Source organism: Bos indicus, chromosome 23, assembly GCF_029378745.1.
Source record: "Bos indicus isolate NIAB-ARS_2022 breed Sahiwal x Tharparkar chromosome 23, NIAB-ARS_B.indTharparkar_mat_pri_1.0, whole genome shotgun sequence".
NCBI lineage: Eukaryota > Metazoa > Chordata > Mammalia > Artiodactyla > Bovidae > Bos > Bos indicus.
This window is the reverse complement of record NC_091782.1, coordinates 25,301,043-25,319,389: the sequence shown is the minus strand read 5'-3', so window position 1 is coordinate 25,319,389 and position 18,347 is coordinate 25,301,043. Positions and strand designations below refer to the sequence as shown.

Sequence of the window (18,347 nt, the reverse complement as noted above, 5' to 3'; positions counted from 1 at the left end):
CAAGCTCTAAAAGAGCTCACTGCATCTAAAGAGGAAGACCTGAAACTTGACTACTTCAGTCCTCTGAAGGCGAGCACTGTGTCTCTCCCTTTTTTGTTAGCTGTGATGTTCCCAAAGTCTAAATCCTATCAGGATAATGACAAAAGCTAGGGTTAAATCAGTGCTTAAATATCAGAACTATATAACAAAAGAACTAGAAAATGAAACTCTTTTTTCTGTTTTCCCTTCCTGTCACCCAAGTGCCCCCAGACTTTATAAAAACCCAAGATGATAAGATAATGCCCAGGATGGCTGTCAAGTTCCTGAGTCTACACTTTTTTAGACTTTGTCCAAATCCTTACGTGCAAACCATAGTAGCAACTGCTTGTAATTTTGAAATCTTATGTATGATGGTATATGATGGTGTGTAATTAAAATTTTGCTTAATCTGTTACCCTTTTCATGTTAAGCTTGTATACAGTGTCCGTTGGCATTTATAGATCTTTTTATGTAATTTATTTATTTTATTTTTGGTGCCTGAGCTTCTCATTGCAGTGCCTTCCCTTTCCTCCGAGCACAGGATCTGGACATGTGGGCTTCAGTAGTTATGGCTCCCATGTTCTAGAGCACAGGCTCAGTATTTGTGGCACATAGGTTTTGTTGCTCCGAGGCATGTGGGATCTTCCCATACCAGGGATTAAACCTGTGTCCCCTGCATTATCAGGTGGGTTCATACCCTCTGTACCACTAGGAAAGTCCTGTCAATCTTTTTTGCGGTACTTGTTTTTATAGCTTTAAAAGCTGCTTTTTTTGTCTCTCATTTTGTATAAAGTGTTTGCTATAAATAAGCCACTCTGTCAGATTTTTTTTCCAAGATAGGGCACGCAAGCGGAAGGATAGAATTTAAAGGGAGGACATTAAAATTTCAGTTTTTTTTTTTAATTGAAGTAAAGTTGATTTACAATATTGTGTTAAAGATATTCTGTTTCAGATGTATAGCAAAGTGATTTGATTATACATCTATGTATGTGTATATCTATATTTTTTCTGATTATTTTCTATTATTGGTTATTGTAAGATATCAAATATATTTACCAACTGAGCCACAAGGGAAGCCCATAATTTCCTATGCTCTACAGTAAATCTGTGTTGTTGTCTATTTCATATAGCAGTGTGTATCTACTATTATATATCGGTAGTAAAAAAATGTCTTTTACTATTTTTTTCTGTCTGAATTTTGCTGCCAATTGAGCATCCCAATAGTCTAGATGTGTTTTATTAGTCAAAATTGAATTCAAAAATGTTCTTAAAACCCCTTCACCTTGCTGACCTGTGTTGTACCAGTTTTCAGAAGGAAAAGATGACTTGGAGGTATCTTATTTTTAAGAATCCTAACAAATTATTTGTTCGGGTGACTGGGAAATGTCTGGTTAACCTGATCATGCTTCCCACCCGCTCTCCCTCCTGTCCCTGTTTATTGCCCTCAGTGGGCAGGTTGCTTGAGTAGCTGCCTCCTTCCTCAGACAACTTTCCCTGGCGTGTTTCCTGGATGTTAGTGCACTCATTGATTATGCCATCTCCCTGGAGAGCAATATTCAGGTATGTTCTTTTGCATGCATAAGAGGGAAACTGAGGTTCACGGTGGTCTGCTCTGTCTATTGTCAAAGGTCACAGGGAATAGGAAGAAAATGTCAATGCCATTGACATTTCACCCCGGTATCTCTATCCATCCAGTCACAGTGCTGGCAAGATTCCCCTTGGCTTTCCTTTCAACATCTGACACAAGGAACATGATACTTTCAAGTTGAATTCATCACTTTCTGCTTCCAAAGAGTGGCAGCAGCAGGCTGTCCACTCCACTCGTCCTTCTGTGAAGCTGAAAAGACCATGTTGTTTCCTGTCCCACAAGTGGACCTTTTTTTTTTTTCTTCCAAAATAGAAGAACTAGGCACAGCGAAGTGTGCAAGTTGGGCCAGCTGTATACATTTTTCACCCATATTAAAACTGCCAAAGCCCAAATGCAAGAACTCATTCTGAAAGACTTGAGCATTTCACTTGTGGACTTATGGACATCTTTCCCCCTAATGACATTAATAACCTTCTGTGTGCAGTATATTGAGGAAATTTTATGGCAAAGAAAGCAAATTTGCAGAGATTCATGGGACTACTTTTTCAAGGAGTGTTAGCAGAGACGATTGATTCTGATGTGTTATTAATAGAAGCAAAAATTATGATTAATTATCTGGAGAATCTTTTTATTTAGAGGGAAAAGTTCTAGTCCAAATGTTAACTGAGAATTAGAACATTTCATGTCCTCATCCTGTCTCCTGAAGACCAAACGAACAAACAAAAAGCTTCTCTTCATGTTCTTTGTTCCCTTCCCTAAAGCTGGATATATTATGTATTCTCAGAGAAAAGGATATGTATGAGAATAGCAAAGATGCTGTATCCATCAGAGTAGGGTGGATACACCCTGCAAATCTTAGTACCTCAAAAAACACAAAGGTTTATTTTTTGCTGACACTTCTTATATATCTTTGGTTGGCAGAGACCCAGTCTGAGAAATCAGCTTTATTCTTGTACTTTGCTGGTCAATCTTAGAGACAAACTTGGAACTCTTAGAGCAGGGGTTGGCAAACATATTCTGTAAAGGGCCTGATAGTAAATATTTTCAACTTCGCAGGTCATAGAGTTTCTTGTTACAATGACTCAAGTCTGTTATTACAGTGCACAATCAGAGTTTACAATAGTTTATAATGCATAAACAAATGAGCATGGGCTGTGTTCCAATAAAACTTTATTTACAACAATAGCCAGTGGGCTAGATTTGGCCTATGGCCTGTAGTTTGCCAATTCTTTTAATTAAGTTGTATAGCTCCAAAGGGACACTTGGTACCTCTGCGAAATGATTGTTTTTGTTGAGTCACTAAGTCACGTCTGACTCTTTTGAGACCCCGTGGACTGTAGCCCACCAGGCTTCTCTGTCCATGGGATTTCCCTGGGGAGAATACTAAGTGGGTTCCATTCCCTTCTCCAGGGGATTTTCCCGACCGGGGTATCTAACCTGGATCTCCTGCACTGCAGGCAGTTTCTTTACTGCTGAGCCATGGGAGAGGCCCCTGCCCAATGACTAATGACTAATGATTCTACTTGACCAAGAGAGCATAGGGAAGTACAAGCCTGTTGCTTCCTGAAATAAGCCTAGACTTTACATATGTTCACACATATACGTGGAAAATGATGAAGAATTAGTTGAGTGATTATTTTCATAGTTCCACAGACTTGCTTGATTAAACCTACAGGTCTTTAATTATTTACTGTTTTAAATGAAAATCTTTAAAAAAAAATTTATTTATTTGACTATTCTGGGTCTTGGTTGCAGCATGTGGGAATCTAGTTCCCTGATCAGGGATTAAATCTGAGACCCCTGCGTTGGGAGCACCGAGTCCTAGCCACTGGTCCACCAGGAAGTCCCACCTACAGTTCTTTGAAAGTTTCTCTGTCCCCTCAGTTTTATCCTTAAATCAGAAAATCAGACTTTACACGGTGCCATGTTCATTTTCTCTTTAAGAGGAGGTGGAAGTGGCCAGTCAATCAAAAAGGATGCTGCTCAGCTCTGTTTATGCAGCCTTGGGGCCATGTACATTCACCTGTGGGGATCCTAAAGTGAATCAGCTTATGTACCCTGAAACATCTTGGGAAGGAATTTGGGAGGAGCAAGAGGCATTTTAGATGGCATTTTTCAGTGGTGAAGTTGCCTAGGGGACAAGTCATTGTCTTGCAGATCAGTTTTTGAGAAGTCTCCAGCTGTCTCAGTGCAGTCTGGTCATAGCGAACAGTGACAGAAAGGTTTTCAGTTCATTCTACTGTAGATGGAGCCTCACTCAAACCCATTGGACCACAAGATGATGTCACTTTATGTATTTGTTTCTAGCATACCCACCTCCTTTCCTAAATCACAAGACAACCCCACTTTGCCTCTCCTGTTTCACCATTATTTTATAAAGTTGAATGGTTCCATGCCTTCAGTCGACTCACCTCTTTCAAGTTTTATTGGTACTTACTGCTCTAAGAGCAAAATGTAATGAGTCCATTTATTTTTACACAATTCAACTCATTAATATATCTGACTTTTCTCCATAGGAAGTGTTTGACTAGATATAGAGAAATGTATACTCAGGCAGATCTGTCAGTTAAAACAGAGATACTGGGAATCTATTATATAGGTAGCTAACTCTCTGCACATGACAATATCTGCTCATGTTGATTATAATCCATAACTTCTATAATTTTAGGGCATTTTTGCACATTATCAGACAGCAGAACACTTTGTAATCCATGTTAATAATTACATTTCAAAAAGATTAAAAAAAAAACCAAAAAAACAAAACAGCAAAGCAGGCGCTTGAACCAGGATCCATGAGCTGGTGATAGTCCTAAAATTTCATCCTCCTATTCAGTGATATTTATGTTGAATATGAGAAGATCCTAAAAGCAAAGATTACTTGACCATGACAAAGAGGACCACTTAAAAAGAGTAGCCTACATCTAAAAGAACTATGTCCAAGGTCCAGATGATATTTTTATGTAAAGTGGTGTGGTACTATACCTTGAAATTAATTGTCATTGACTTCAAGGTGTGCTATGTTTCAAAATTTCATTTCTCAGATTAAATGTCAATGTCAAGTTGTCACGGAGAAAGGCTTTAGTGTTTCTAAAGAGACTACTTTCTAAGTCTCTTTGTTTGGAAAAATAATAATAATGATGATAATACCACTTATTATGTCCCAAGCATTGTTCTGAGCCTTTTAAAATGCATTAGATTGTCACATCTGCCTTTTGAGCTTGAAACTATTCCATTTTTCTTCCCACTTTGCAAAGGAGGAAACTAAGGCACGATGAAGTTGTTACTTGCCTAATATCACGCAAGGAATAAGTAGCAGAGTCAGAATTTGAACCACTGCAGTTTGCACCAGAATCCATATAAATAACCAGCATTTGTAAGAATACTCACTCTGCTCTAACATCTTTCACATCTGGAGCATGGGGATTAGCACTGGGATGCCAGTGGAGAAGCAGCAAAATTTAAGGACTTATAAACAACTAACCCATTTTATAGAGGAAAATCTGTGCTCTTTTTGAGCTTATCTAAATTGACCACAGATTCACTGAAGAGAGACCACTTCACTTTATTGGGACTGTGGAGATAAGGGACATGTTAACCCCATTTATTTCAGTAATGGTCTCTTTGTAGATATTTTTCTTTCTAGAATGAAGGGAATGTGAAAGAAAAGGAAGCACTCTTTGCTGTCAGTCAATGGGTACTCAGTGAACTGGGTCATCATTGTTTGTCTCTTCCCTCTGACCTTAACTGTCCTTGGTTTGTCTCCCACAAGCTTCCTTGAAAACCCTCTGCCATACTTGAGTTCCCACACGTGACAGTCTGACCTTGCAAAAAAGATTAATACAAAATATCTGCCAAAGGTTTGGTATTCCCAGCCCAGATCTTTATCTCAGAATAAGAGGCGGGGTGCAATTTATCTCTCATGAATCATAGGCATTGAGATGCTGGGAACATTTCACTGGCAGGAGGAATTGGCAAAAATAGTCCCAGTGGATTTCAGGTTTATTTGACTAATTCTTTCAGCACTTGTCAAATGAAACTAGTTTTGTTTAGGTAACAAAACAAGCTGTTTCCTCTGCCATTTCTCCACTGAGCAGTATAGGCACTTGTGGCGAACACACATTACTGCTAACTGTTATGATGTTTGCTGTCAAATTCATTTATTTATACAACTGCTGGAAAAAGCCTGCGGCCCATAAGCAGCCATGAAAGATTTCAGAGTCGTGGTGTGGGGTCATGAGAGGGAAAAAAGTCTCCACTGGTTATGAGAAAGGAACTGACACAGGAAACGGTCACATATGGTGCAGATTTATTGTGTCCGGGGTTTCCCATTCAAATCTCATTACACCCACAGCTCAGCGCTGGGCATGGCACGGCTGCATCCATTTCAGTTTTGGCATTCGACAGAATTACTGCTTCAGCTTCACACCAAGGACTGGAGAGGTGATAAGTTTATCATTCTGGGGAGGGAGTGTACCCGAATTGTATTTGTAAAGAGGGCTGTTGACTGTCCCTACCTTTTTGACACATGGACATCACTTTGTTCAAAGCTGGCAGGCAAGGTTTGCTAACAGAAAAGAAATAGGAGGTAGTGATAATAGGTGGGATAGAGGTGGAGAGTATTACAAAAGGGATGAAGGGAACAGTAAAGATAAGATGAAATGGAAACCAGCTGGAATTTTGCAGGTTTTATTTTTTGATTAGTGGGAAAAAATAAGTGTCTTGCTTAGAGACACACGTGTGTGTGTGCGTGTATCCACACACATATGAATGTGTGTATACGCATATTTTTTTCTGGTCCATATTTTCTAAAAATGAACAATCATGTCCACATTTTAGTGTTTTCTTCACCTTTAACTCATCTCTTTCAACATCTTCTATTGTGAATGCTTGCAACACTTACAGGGCTGTTTTAGACTCCTATGACGCACATGCTATTAGTTGGAGATGAGGATAGTGTCAAAAAAGGCAAAAGGAGAGTGCAAAGTATTTTTAAATAATACTCCTTTTAAAATTATGATGAATGAATTGTTAGCACGTGTTCATACCTGACTCTCAGCTGGCAAAGAATCTACCTGCAATGCAGGATACCGTGGTTCGATTCCTGGGTCAGGAAGATCCCTGAAGAAGGGTTACCACTCCAGTATTCATGGGCTTTCCTGGTGACTCAGATGGTAAAGAATCCACCTGCAGTGTGGGAGCCCTGGGTTCATCCCTGGGGTGGGAAGATCCCCTGGAGGAGGGCATGGCAACCCACTTCAGTATTCTTGTCTGGAGAATCCCCAAGGACAGAGGAGCCTATTGGGCTACAGGCCATGGGATTGCAAAGAATCAGACATGACTGAGCGACTAAGATGTATGCTTGCATTTCTGGCTCTGCACATACATCATTACATTTGACCCTGTCCATCAGCCTATGGATTGGAAACCATTCTCAATCACATTTACAGAGAAGTGAACTGAGTCAGAGAGAGGATACTTATGTAATTTGCCTGTTGTTTTGCAGCTAGAAGGTGGCAGAACCAGGACACAATGCAGATTTCTCTAACTGGAAAACCCGATCTCTTGCCCCCAAGACTGAACTTCCTGAATTTGCATTTACCTTGGCTGTTTTCAGTGCAGTATTTAGTGAATCAGCATAATAATAATAATGCAAAAATATTTTCTATGCCACTTATTTCAAGGAAAATATAGAAAAAAACATTTCCACATAGTGAAATCATATAACATAGTCCTCTAGAATGAGTTTGAATGGACTTTCATCACCAAAAATAAGAGGTTTCTTTTCTATTTAAAAATGGTTGATTCAGAAGAAAGGGCTATTTGATACTACCTAATCCTCTCCCTCATCTCATCACCACTTCATCACTTACTTTTATCTCCTGATCAGAGTAACACTTTTTTCTACAAAGGGAACAAATATTTCAAAATACTCACCAAGAAAACTCAGTAAAGACAGAAAGACCTTTCACAGAAGGCCTTCCAAGCATCTTTGCTTCATTCATATAACGGTTGGTCTTGTGTGGTTTTCCATTTTTCTTACATTAGTTTGGAAATCTATTCCCATGGAAAACAGACCCAAGTTCAAGAACTTTGGTGAGATTGCTCATATAATGGGTACAGATCATAGAATCCATAGCTCCTGAAGTCTGTTAGCCCGTTAGCCCCATGGATGTTTATGCTTCATTGAGAGCTTGCCACAGATACTGCCTGTGCGATATCTTCAGTCCTTCAGAGCTGTCTTTACACTTGGGCATCTCTATTCTACCCTCTCTTGACTCCTGAGCATACAGAGTTACTTTGCCATGCCAACCACGAGCTATTAGATTGTCTTCCTCACTGAAAATGATGCCAGAGGAGACTCAGCTCCCAAATGCTACCACTTAGCAATTTATGCAAAGCAACCTGCAAATGCCTTAATTTTGAAGCTTCAGGACCTAAATTTGGAATACATTGAATGTTCCAGTTCATTAAAATTTAAGTTTCCCAAATTACATTTTCTTATAGTAATCTTAACTATCTATGTGGGTATGTGTGCAAGTATATACCATATTGTGATCACACAATAGACTCTAAGACTGATAATTCTAGATTCCAAATTAGCTAGGTTGTGTTTTGGTCATCTGTATTGAATCCATTATTCACAAGAACATCACTTTTAATTTCTCTTCACTTTACAAGTGCAACATATGCCCATTATTTTTGAGGTTTAAAAAAATAATTTATTAATTTTGAATTCCCCATTTCAAAAACATAGACAGCTTTTCTCTATTATTTCTAAAGCAATCAATTTGTGTATCTTCTTTAATATTTCTTTGCAAGATTTCAGTTACTCCCTTTGTATATTTAGGAACACGGCTTTGATATTTTGAAATTTTACTCCTCATAGCCTGAGGGTTTATAAATGGGGATAAATTCAACCTGTCTTCACTTTTTTTGATCTGTGGCCATTTATATTTGTTAAATTAGAAATAATGAGGTGTAAATGGTGTTTGACAGAAAAGAATTGTAAATGATTTCTTTTCATTTCTTGAAAATAAGAGAATTATTATATATTTTGTTTTTGTCAAAATCTGCTATACGTTAGTGTACCATGAATTGTGAAATCTATCACAAAATGGCTAAAAAATTATCGAGGGAAATGGTGGTGTTAACCTCGAGGAAAAAAATCATTAATGTTGATGTATTTCATTCAATTTCAAACATATAAATTTCTCTCTTTTGTTGAAAAGGGGAAGATGGAAAGATTCTATGTGCCTTTGAGTCAAAACACTTATTTTAAACATACTTTTTTCTTTCCTTCTGATCCATTTTTCTAAATAAAGGATAGAGTTGTTTCTTTTTTTTTTTCCTTTTCTTTTAATTTTTTTTTTTTCCTAGCAAAGACTACCCCTTTGGCATATTTTGTTTTCAAACGTGAAATGAGGTGGAAAATCCTCATTTCACGACAGGAAGGACAAATATTGACACAAAGTTAATATTTGTTAGAACCCTGGGAGCAACCTGAGTGTGTGTGTGTGCACATGCGCTTGTGCGTGCACACACACACATACACACACACTCACATACATACTCACCCACTTTCTCCTCTGCCTCTTCCTCTGCCTGGCATACCTAATACCCTTCCTTTCTAGGTTTTCCCGTCTATGGTTTCCAATCTAGGGAAAGGTGGACAGAGTATGTTGTATGTAGTGTGTTTTAGGATGTTAGAGTACACACAAAACAAGTGCTTGTGTGCACACCTGCACACACATGTACAACCTGCTTCATTCTAATTTTTTCCACTTAGAGGGGAGCTTCTGGACTTGATCACCGGTCTTGTCCATCTTGAATGCAATAGCAGATGCTGAGCCGACACTCACTGGTCACTCGGCATTTATTAAGTCCTGTCCATTCTTGCCTTCTGGAGAGGAATGCCCTGGGGTGACTGTTTGGCTGCCCCTGACAGACTGGGTCACTTTATCTATTCACATTGATTATGAAAGTCAGCTGTGGACAGACCTTGGTTTTTTTTTTTTTTTTTCACCCTTCTTCTCTTAGCCTTTCTTACAAGCACCCCTGCCTGGATTTTCATGAGGAAATAATCAGATTAGGCCTTTCACGGTGAGTTCATATGGAGTTCTCTTTCTCCAGCGTGCTACTAACCGAATAAACGTGTTTAGTGGTAAATTGTAAATGACATTATGATTACCAAAGCCAGCATGGGTTTCATTTAAAAGTGATCAGAATTGCAGACCACAAAAATTGTGACTGGCAGATAAGGCCATTTGGAGAAGTGGGAAAAGAACAGACAAAAACAAGTGAGAAAGAGAATCATCACTCAAAATGAAATCCTTCACTAATGGAAAGAGGCAGGAGAGAGAAACCCAGGGAAAGAAAAGATGGAATGCTATTTAGAAAGGGAGCTGGACTGTCCCTGTGAGTGCTGGAGGGGATGTGACTGCATCTGGCTGTATGCATGCTCTTCTCTAAGGGGTTCATGTCAGTTCTGTCCCACAATGAAGTTAGTGGGAATGTGCTCTACAGCACAGGGAGCGCAGCTTGGTGCTCTGTGATAACTTAGACGGGTGGGACGGGAGAGATGGAAGGGAGGTGCAGGAGGGAGGGGAATTATGTATACTTACAGCCAATTCACTCTTCATTATATAGCAGAAACAAATACAACACTGTAAAGAAATTATATTATATTCCATTTTAATAAAAAGACCTACATCCACTTAGCAGCTTTGGAACCCTGGTGCTTTCCTGTGCTTGATTTTTTGCCTCATCTCAAAAATAAAATACTGGAATTGATTAATTCTGAAGATGAGATAGGAAAATGGGTGGTGAACTACTGATAAACCACCATCTTTTAGTCATTGGTAAGTTTTGGAGAAATAAAAATGAAATTTCTCATTTATGAACACCAAGATTCCAAGTTTGGCTATAAAACTAAAACTTACTTGCCAATAATCTTTAGGCTGTTGCCTTTGTTAAATTTGTGGCTCTATGTTCATACTTGAGGGATGCTAAAATTTTTTACAGGTCAAGCGGTAATATGAAAAAAGCAAATGCAATCTCAACAAATGCATGATTTGACAAATAACCAAAAATCTCTCTGTCAACAGGCTGTGTAAAGAGAACCAAAAACCTTTCTGTCAATAGATGGTGTAAAGAGAACTCCTGGCCACCCGATATGCCTCCTAAAGGGTTAATCATCCCAGCTGACACCACATCTAAATACAATCCCCAAATGAATGATTTGGATTCCATTCTATTTTGCCAAAAGCGTAGGTAGAAGTTTAAAGATGTTCTTCTTCTCACGACTGTTACTAAGTAATTGTGTGAATCATAATTTCTGTGAGTCAGTTTTACTGTCTATAAACTATGAATAATTAAACTTGCCAATAAGTTTTAGGTAAAGGTGGTTAGGAAAAGAAGAAGGGAAGAAAATAAGGGATGGAGGGAGGAAAGAAAGAAGGAAGAATCACCAGCCTTATAGCTTAGAGGTATCTTTGAAGTGGGGCCATTTCTACCATTTGGCATTCTAGTCCCTGTTTGATTCTGTCCCACTTCCAGGTACCACTCTTATGAGTCTATGGACTTCCTGTCAGATATTTCTTTATCTGAAACTCTCCCAAGGAAACATTATAGATTATTTGCAACAACCATGGAAAAACCACCATCTAAAACCTGTTGAATCAACTAAGCAGAGTCTCCCGTTGACAAAATTGTATGCAAACCTTCAGGACCCCTCTGATAGTTTCCGTGCCACTGTATATATTCCATGCCAGAGTATAAAGATGCAATGTGTTTTCCTTAAGATTCCTGCTTGCCCCAGACATTATCCCAGGTCTACCACTACATACTACCTACTGGTACCTTCTGGAGATGTCTCCAGAACATGTCTTCCCTGATTTCATTTATAGGCTTATCCAAGCCTTTACGCCCTTCCTCCACTTGTTTAATGAATTAGTGAACAAGCTGAGAAAAAATGCTTTGTCATAACAGAAATTATTTTGTGGACAAATCAGTTACCTGATTCAAGAAGAGAAGATTCTTATCATCGACTGTAATTCCACTCTTAAGGTTTCATGTGAAATAATTGGATCTCTCATGATATTGAGCTATCAAATATTAACATTAATTCAAGGGACAATTCTCTCAATACACTTTTGTGGTATACTCCGTTATTGTGATGAGTTGGTTTAAACTGTATTCAAGTTACAGAATAATAACCTTATAACTAGATAAATTATTTGAAGAGTAGGAGTTTTGAAAAGGACATTATGTATCAATCAACTAATACACGTTAATGAGTTTCTACTGTGTTTGACGCAGGATGTTAAGTAAGCCCTATGATAACTGAAATATGAGATACAGTCTTAGGCCTTGAGAAATGACCCCTTAAGAACATTGGTTCCTAGTGTTTATGTAATTTATCAAAGTACATATAATTAGTAGCAGAGAATGATTGAAAATCATATCAACTAAGAGACTAAGTATTTTGTTCAGGGACAATTCCAAGAATTTAGCAATATACAGAGGTCACTTTTAAATACCTTGTAACTGCTGGATGAGAAGCAGAAAGAAAAAAGTCAGAGATCCACGAAGCTCGATAGAATGTAAACAATTCATCAATGGCATCAGCATGGCTGAAAAAAATGTTTAAAAAGAAGGAAAGTAAGCAGTAGGTTTAGAAAAGAGGAACTGGAGTGATTCAAAGATCTTCCATGAGGGAAGGCTACCTAACTGTCTCGTTTGAAAAGGGGATAACAGTAGTAGAGATCGGTGTATCATAGTCTCAAAGAAGAACTTCCATGATTATTAAGGTCATGCAATTAGTTAATTTTCTTAATACTTTTTCCATGTTTCTGAAGATAAGTCAAACACACTCTATGTAATGGTGACCATTTAAAAATTTTTACAATTAAATCTACACATAAATTAATAATTTGACATTTAATTTAGCAAATTCAATTTGTTTAAGAGGTGAAACAATTAGAATTTTCAGTTTTGTGTCAGTTTTCAAGAATTAGGCTTATTTCATCCAAGTTTTTTGTTTGTTGTTGGTTTCATTGAATTTTGCTGTTATACTTGTTTTTCTTTATATATATATATTTTATTGAAGTATAGTTGACTTACAATGTTTCATGTGCACAGCAAGGTGATTCAGTTATACATATACACACATATTTTTTGAAATTGTTTTCCATTATATGTTATTACAGTAAATCTTTGCTATACAGGTTCCCTGTACATCCTGCATTAGTAATAATTTGGGTTTTTTTTTTTTTTTTTTTGGTTTTAATCTTTAGGCTATTTAGATGAATATGCACTAGGGCAAGTTAAAACATGTAGGAAACAATACATTTTTGTGACTATTAAGTTGAAGTCAGAGGAACTCTTTGTTAGAAGATAAAATATACTTTTGAATTCAGAACAAAAACTCTAGGCTCATAGAAATATTAGGAGTGGTGGGAATAGTGAATAATGCTGTCTCTTCAAATGCTTTCATCACGTGCAATCATACTCAAGTTATGCTCTGCTAAGTCGCTCAGTTGTGTCTGACTCTCTGTGACCCTATGGACTGTAGCCCACCAGGCTCCACTGTGCATGGAATTCTCCAGGAAAGAATACTGGAATGGGTTGCCATACCCTCCTCCAGGGGATCTTTCCAACCCAGGGATTGAAGCCAGGTCTCCCGCATTGCAGGTAGATTCTTTACCCTCTGAGCCACCAGGGAGTTGAGCTCTATTTAATGTCAACACTCCCAAATTACTACTTTCTTCTTTTCCTCCTTCTGTATTTCTTTTTTCTTCATGTTAGCGATAAAAAAAAGTTTGATAAAATGATATAGTCTGACATCCAAACTCTTTCACAATCTGGTCACAATATACCTTTGCAATTTTAATATACTTCCCATAAAATTTCTGTCCCAGCCACCTCAATCTATCTACCTCTTTCCCATTGACTCAAATATTATTACCTCCTTCTCATCTATTGTTTTTCCATTTTTGGAGGCCTTAGTGATTATTCCTTTTTCTTAATTACTTTGCTTTACTTTTACCATTTAGCTATTATATACATTATTAACTTTAAATAACATTTTATGTAACATGCATTTAAATTATACTGCATGCCGCTTGCTCAGTCATGTCCAACTCTTTGCGGCCCCATGCACTGTATAGCCTGCCAGACTCCTCTATCCATGGGATTTTCCGGGCAAGAATACTGAAGTGGGTTGCCATTTCCTCCTCCAGGGAATCTTCCCGACCCAGGTTTTGAACCTGCATCTCCTCTGTCTCCTGCACTGCAGGAGGATTCTTTACCCACTAAGCCGTAGGACCTGTTATTTAATATATGTATCTTTCCATGTTTTTCCCAAGACTTTGTTGCATTCTCAGTATCTAGTACACTTGAATATTCAGTAAATGTTTCCTGAGGTTACAGGTGATGGTGAGCGTGATGGATTGGAAATCATCTTTGGGAGACTGTAGTTCTTAAGTCACTTTTTTTTCCCCTTTATTTTATAGGTACATTTAGAGAAGAGCAGAAATGCACCTACCGACCCCTGATAAATGGCTATATCTGCAAACAGACTGACCCAGTGATCTTAATTCTCGACAGTGCTGATACCACTTGGGCAATGCAGAAGTTGTATCCAGTTGTGTCTGTGACTAGCGGTTTTGTTGACACCTTTAGTAGCATAAATGCCAGTGCTCCCTGCTCCATTTCAAGGTCTGTATCTGCTTTCTATTCCATTGTGCCCACCAGGAAAATCACCAAGGTCTGCTTTGTGGATCAGACTCCTGATGTTTTGCATTTTTTTCTATTGGGGAACAAAAATACCTCTAAGCTCCTCCTGGCTGTATTCTACCATGAACTCCAGAGCCCATATGTTTTCTCAGGAGACAGATTCATTCCACCTACTCAAGTTCATTCAACTTCCTCACTGTTGAATGAGTCTATTGGCTCCAACTATTTCAGCATCACAGATAACCTCTTGTATGTTGTCCTACAAGGAGAGAAGCCCATTGAAATACGGTCAAGTGTTTCCATTCATTTGGCCCTCAATGTGATGTTTTCAGTTCTAGAAAAAGGCTGGGAAATCGTGATCCTTGAAAGACTAACTGTCTTCTTGCAGATTAACCAAGATCAAATCAGATTTATTCATCAGATGCCTGGAAATGAAGCAACCTTAAAGGCCATGGCTGATAGTAGAGCAAAGAGAAAGCGCAATTGCCCAACTGTGACTTGTACCAGTCATGACCGAGTAGGTCAGCGTAGACCTCTCATGGTAGAAATGAGCTCATATAGAGACCTACCCACCATGGAAATGATCTCAAAAGTGATGGTCATTGAAATTGGTGATCTGCCAACAGTAAGGAACGCTGGACTGATTCCATCTTTATCAAGTAACAAATTACAGAATTTGGCTCACCAGGTTATCATTGCTCAACAGACTGGATTACTAGAAAGTGTCCTGAATATGACTATTGGGGCCTTACTTGTGACTCAATCAAAGGGAATCATCGGCTATGGGTAAGTACTAATTATAATAACATCTAAATATGAGCTGATTTCTTTGATACATATTGCAAATGTCAGTCTATTTACACTGAATTACATAAACTGTCTGCTTTTTAAGATGAGAATAAAAATGCCAAGAGCTATTTATAGACTTAAATTCTCAATTTTAAAATTTGTGATTAAATCTAGAGTCTTTGTGGTTATTCTATTTCCTAGGTAAGTGGGGATGTTATATTAATATTTTTGTACTTTAAATCTTAAGCATAGACAGATTTTTCTAAGGCAACTTGTTTTCAACTTGTTTATTCATTCATTTATCATGTGATGCATTTTAGCAGTGGCTAGATTCTGGGGTTGCTAAAGTGAAACAGATATGATCTTTGCCTTATGGGACAAAAACACTATCACAATTTCATACAGCCGTGAGTTAAAACCCATGAATACCCATGGGGCTGATAAAAATCCTGCCTGTAGGGACTGAGGAATGGCCTTATATCTAGGAACATTTTGGAAAGATGACTAGGAGTTTACTAATTTAAAACAGTGATTCTGTTTGGGTTTTATTCAACCTAGGATTATAAAGGGCTTCCCTTGTGGCTTAGCTGGTAAAGAATCCACCTGCAAAGTGGGAGACCTGGGTTCAATCCCTGGGTTAGGAAGATCCCCTGGAGAAGGGAAAGGCTACCCACTCCAGTATTCTGGCCTAGAGAGTTCCATGGACTGTACAGTCCGTGGAGTCACAAAGAGTTGGACACGACTGAGCTGCTTTCACTTATTTGGGCTTTCCTTGTGGCTCAGCTGGTAAAAAATCTTCCTGCAGTGTGGGAGGCCTGGTTTCAATTCCTGGGTTAGGAAGATCTGCTGGAGAAGGGAAAGGCTACCCACTCCAGTATTTTGGCCTGGAGAATTCCATGGACTGTACAGTCCATGGGGTCACAAAGAGTTGGACACGACTGAGTGATTTTCAGTTCACAGGATTATAAATCCCTGCAAAGATGTCAAATTGTGTGAGGGAAGATCATAATTGCTGCCAACTATGTTTATGGCACAGATCTGTGTAAGATCTGTAGTATCCTTTTTGCTATGTTATTCTGACTCTATAAGCTTGTATTTTGAAATTCTTTACCAGATCGATGTTTACTACATATTTCAGAAGTAAATCTACCTGAATATCTCCCTGAGCCTAGTAAATGAAGAATTATATGAAGTATATAATAAGGGAAGGTAGATATAAATTACTCTCAAATTTATATGTTATGATACCCAAGAGATGAATTGTCCAGTCCAAGTTTACCTAAGACATCTGTCACGAGGTCAAGACTATTACAGTCCCAAGCTCCATTTTTAGCAGATACAAAAGAACCAGAGATGATACCGCAGACTGAGAGACAATATGAAATTGTCATAATGCTTGGGAAATATATATAAACTAACCATCTCACACATGCATGCTGTGAGGTTAGAGAGTACTCAAGAGAGTCAAGCATATAGATTCCCTGCCAGTTTGCTACCACCACTGAAAAAATAAGCTGAAACTCATGCACATGTTGAGTTGATACAGTTGATATTGGGTCCCTGAAATAGATACAATTATTCTGAACAATATAACTCAATGAAATTTTAGAGCATTCATATTCTTTTATTAAAAGATTTTTTGTTGCTGCTTTTTCACTACATTTGTGGTAGTTACAATAAATAAATAATTAGTATTTAATGGATATTAATTGCTTTTGTACAGCTGTCTTTAGTACATGTGGGATTCTTTATAAAATAAAAAGGAAAACAAAAAGATGCACCTTTACATTTTAAGGAGTATTCAAGAAATACATTGACTGCCTTTTTATACACAAAGCAATATAAACGAATGAAAAATTAGCTAGTGTTTTTGTATCATATTTTACCTGTATTTGGTGTTCCTCTTTCTTATATGGAAGAAATGACAAGAAAACTCAAGCAATTTTTTTTTTTTTTTTTTTGATTCTGGTTGATTTGAAGGGCTTTGGAAATTGCTAGCTTAGAATTAAAAAGTACTCCTAATTGCATAATTGCTCAAAATCTATTAAATCTTGGATATTTTATCAGTCACCAACCCTTCATCTTGTTGTTGACATAATCATATTGTGCATGATGATATAAAAATCAGGAATCTGAAAAAAGTGATGCTACTGTATCTTGGCTTATGTTTAAATATATCTTCTTTAGCCCAATTTCATTTAGATCCCACTGAGTTCTTATGATCATATTCTATGGATGGGTGACTAAGAAGTTCTAGGACCAGGTCACTGCTAAATTTTATTTAGATTTTATGGTACTGAGCTTTCAATAGGTCATCCTTCCAAAATGACTGATTTGTATATTATATAAAAAAGACTCGGTAAGTATTTAGCTTTTAACTAAAAAGAGAGTAAAGTCAAAGAGTAGAAACAATAGAGGTAAAGCAGAGGAAACCCAGGAAAGGGTATGGACCCAGCCCAAGTGCAGGTATGGGTACATATGTGTGAGGGAACATCATCGCATCACAAGCTTCAGAGAAAAGATTACTTTTATTGCCCAGCATCCATCAGAGACATCATGCTTTCACATTTGACTCAGATATTCCTGATTTAATAAGAAACTACTGAACATGTATTTTATAACATCAGTTTTCTGTTGGTTGCATTCTATTCCCCATCTCTTTCAGTTTCTTTAGTGTTTTAAGAGATGTTTCCAAGACATAAGGCAAAATAAAAATGTTCTGAAGCTAAGGAAAGACTGCTTCTGAAGTATATCTGAATAAATTGCTGCAGAATAAGAAATGCCACGTCCTAAGGGATCTAATGAGAACTAGCAAGTTTTCCCATGGTTCTAAGAATTGCACAGTATGGTAAACAACCCTGAAGCCTTGTGCAGGTCCCAGGGCCAGCCCTGTTTCTTTCAGCTTTGATCAGTGTCAACTGGGACTTCCACTGAACTCACTGGAAAGTCATTGACAAGCTAGTGACTTGACCTTGAGATTGCAGAAATTAGTCTGAGGACATAGACCTTTCCTAAATAGTGGAAATATTTAGGATGTTCGTGAAAGATTCACTCTTGTTAATTTAATGGGGTTGCATGTATTTCAACAAATTGAGGGCATATCAGACATTTACTTACCAAGAGGAGTCCTACCTGCTTTCAAAAAGCTATCAACTTCTGCCTTGTGGGGAGAAATGGAGTGCTATTTTTTAATTAAATAATACACAGTGAATTGGCC

The 18,347-nt window shown here is 37.9% G+C and overlaps 1 protein-coding gene across 11 annotated transcripts in view; it reads left to right on the top strand.

Annotated features, from left to right (window-relative positions):
- PKHD1 (PKHD1 ciliary IPT domain containing fibrocystin/polyductin) overlaps nucleotides 1–18,347 on the top strand; it is a 443,081-nt gene that overhangs the window by 383,347 nt on the left and 41,387 nt on the right. For 10 of the 11 annotated variants that reach the window (XM_070778107.1, XM_070778111.1, XM_070778110.1 and 7 more), the window contains 2 exons: nucleotides 10,711–10,872; nucleotides 14,119–15,127. In XM_070778107.1, coding sequence (XP_070634208.1) covers nucleotides 10,711–10,872; nucleotides 14,119–15,127 — 1,171 coding nt within the window. The remainder of the gene's footprint in view (nucleotides 1–10,710; nucleotides 10,873–14,118; nucleotides 15,128–18,347) is intronic. The other variant, XM_070778109.1, reaches the window with a different exon arrangement.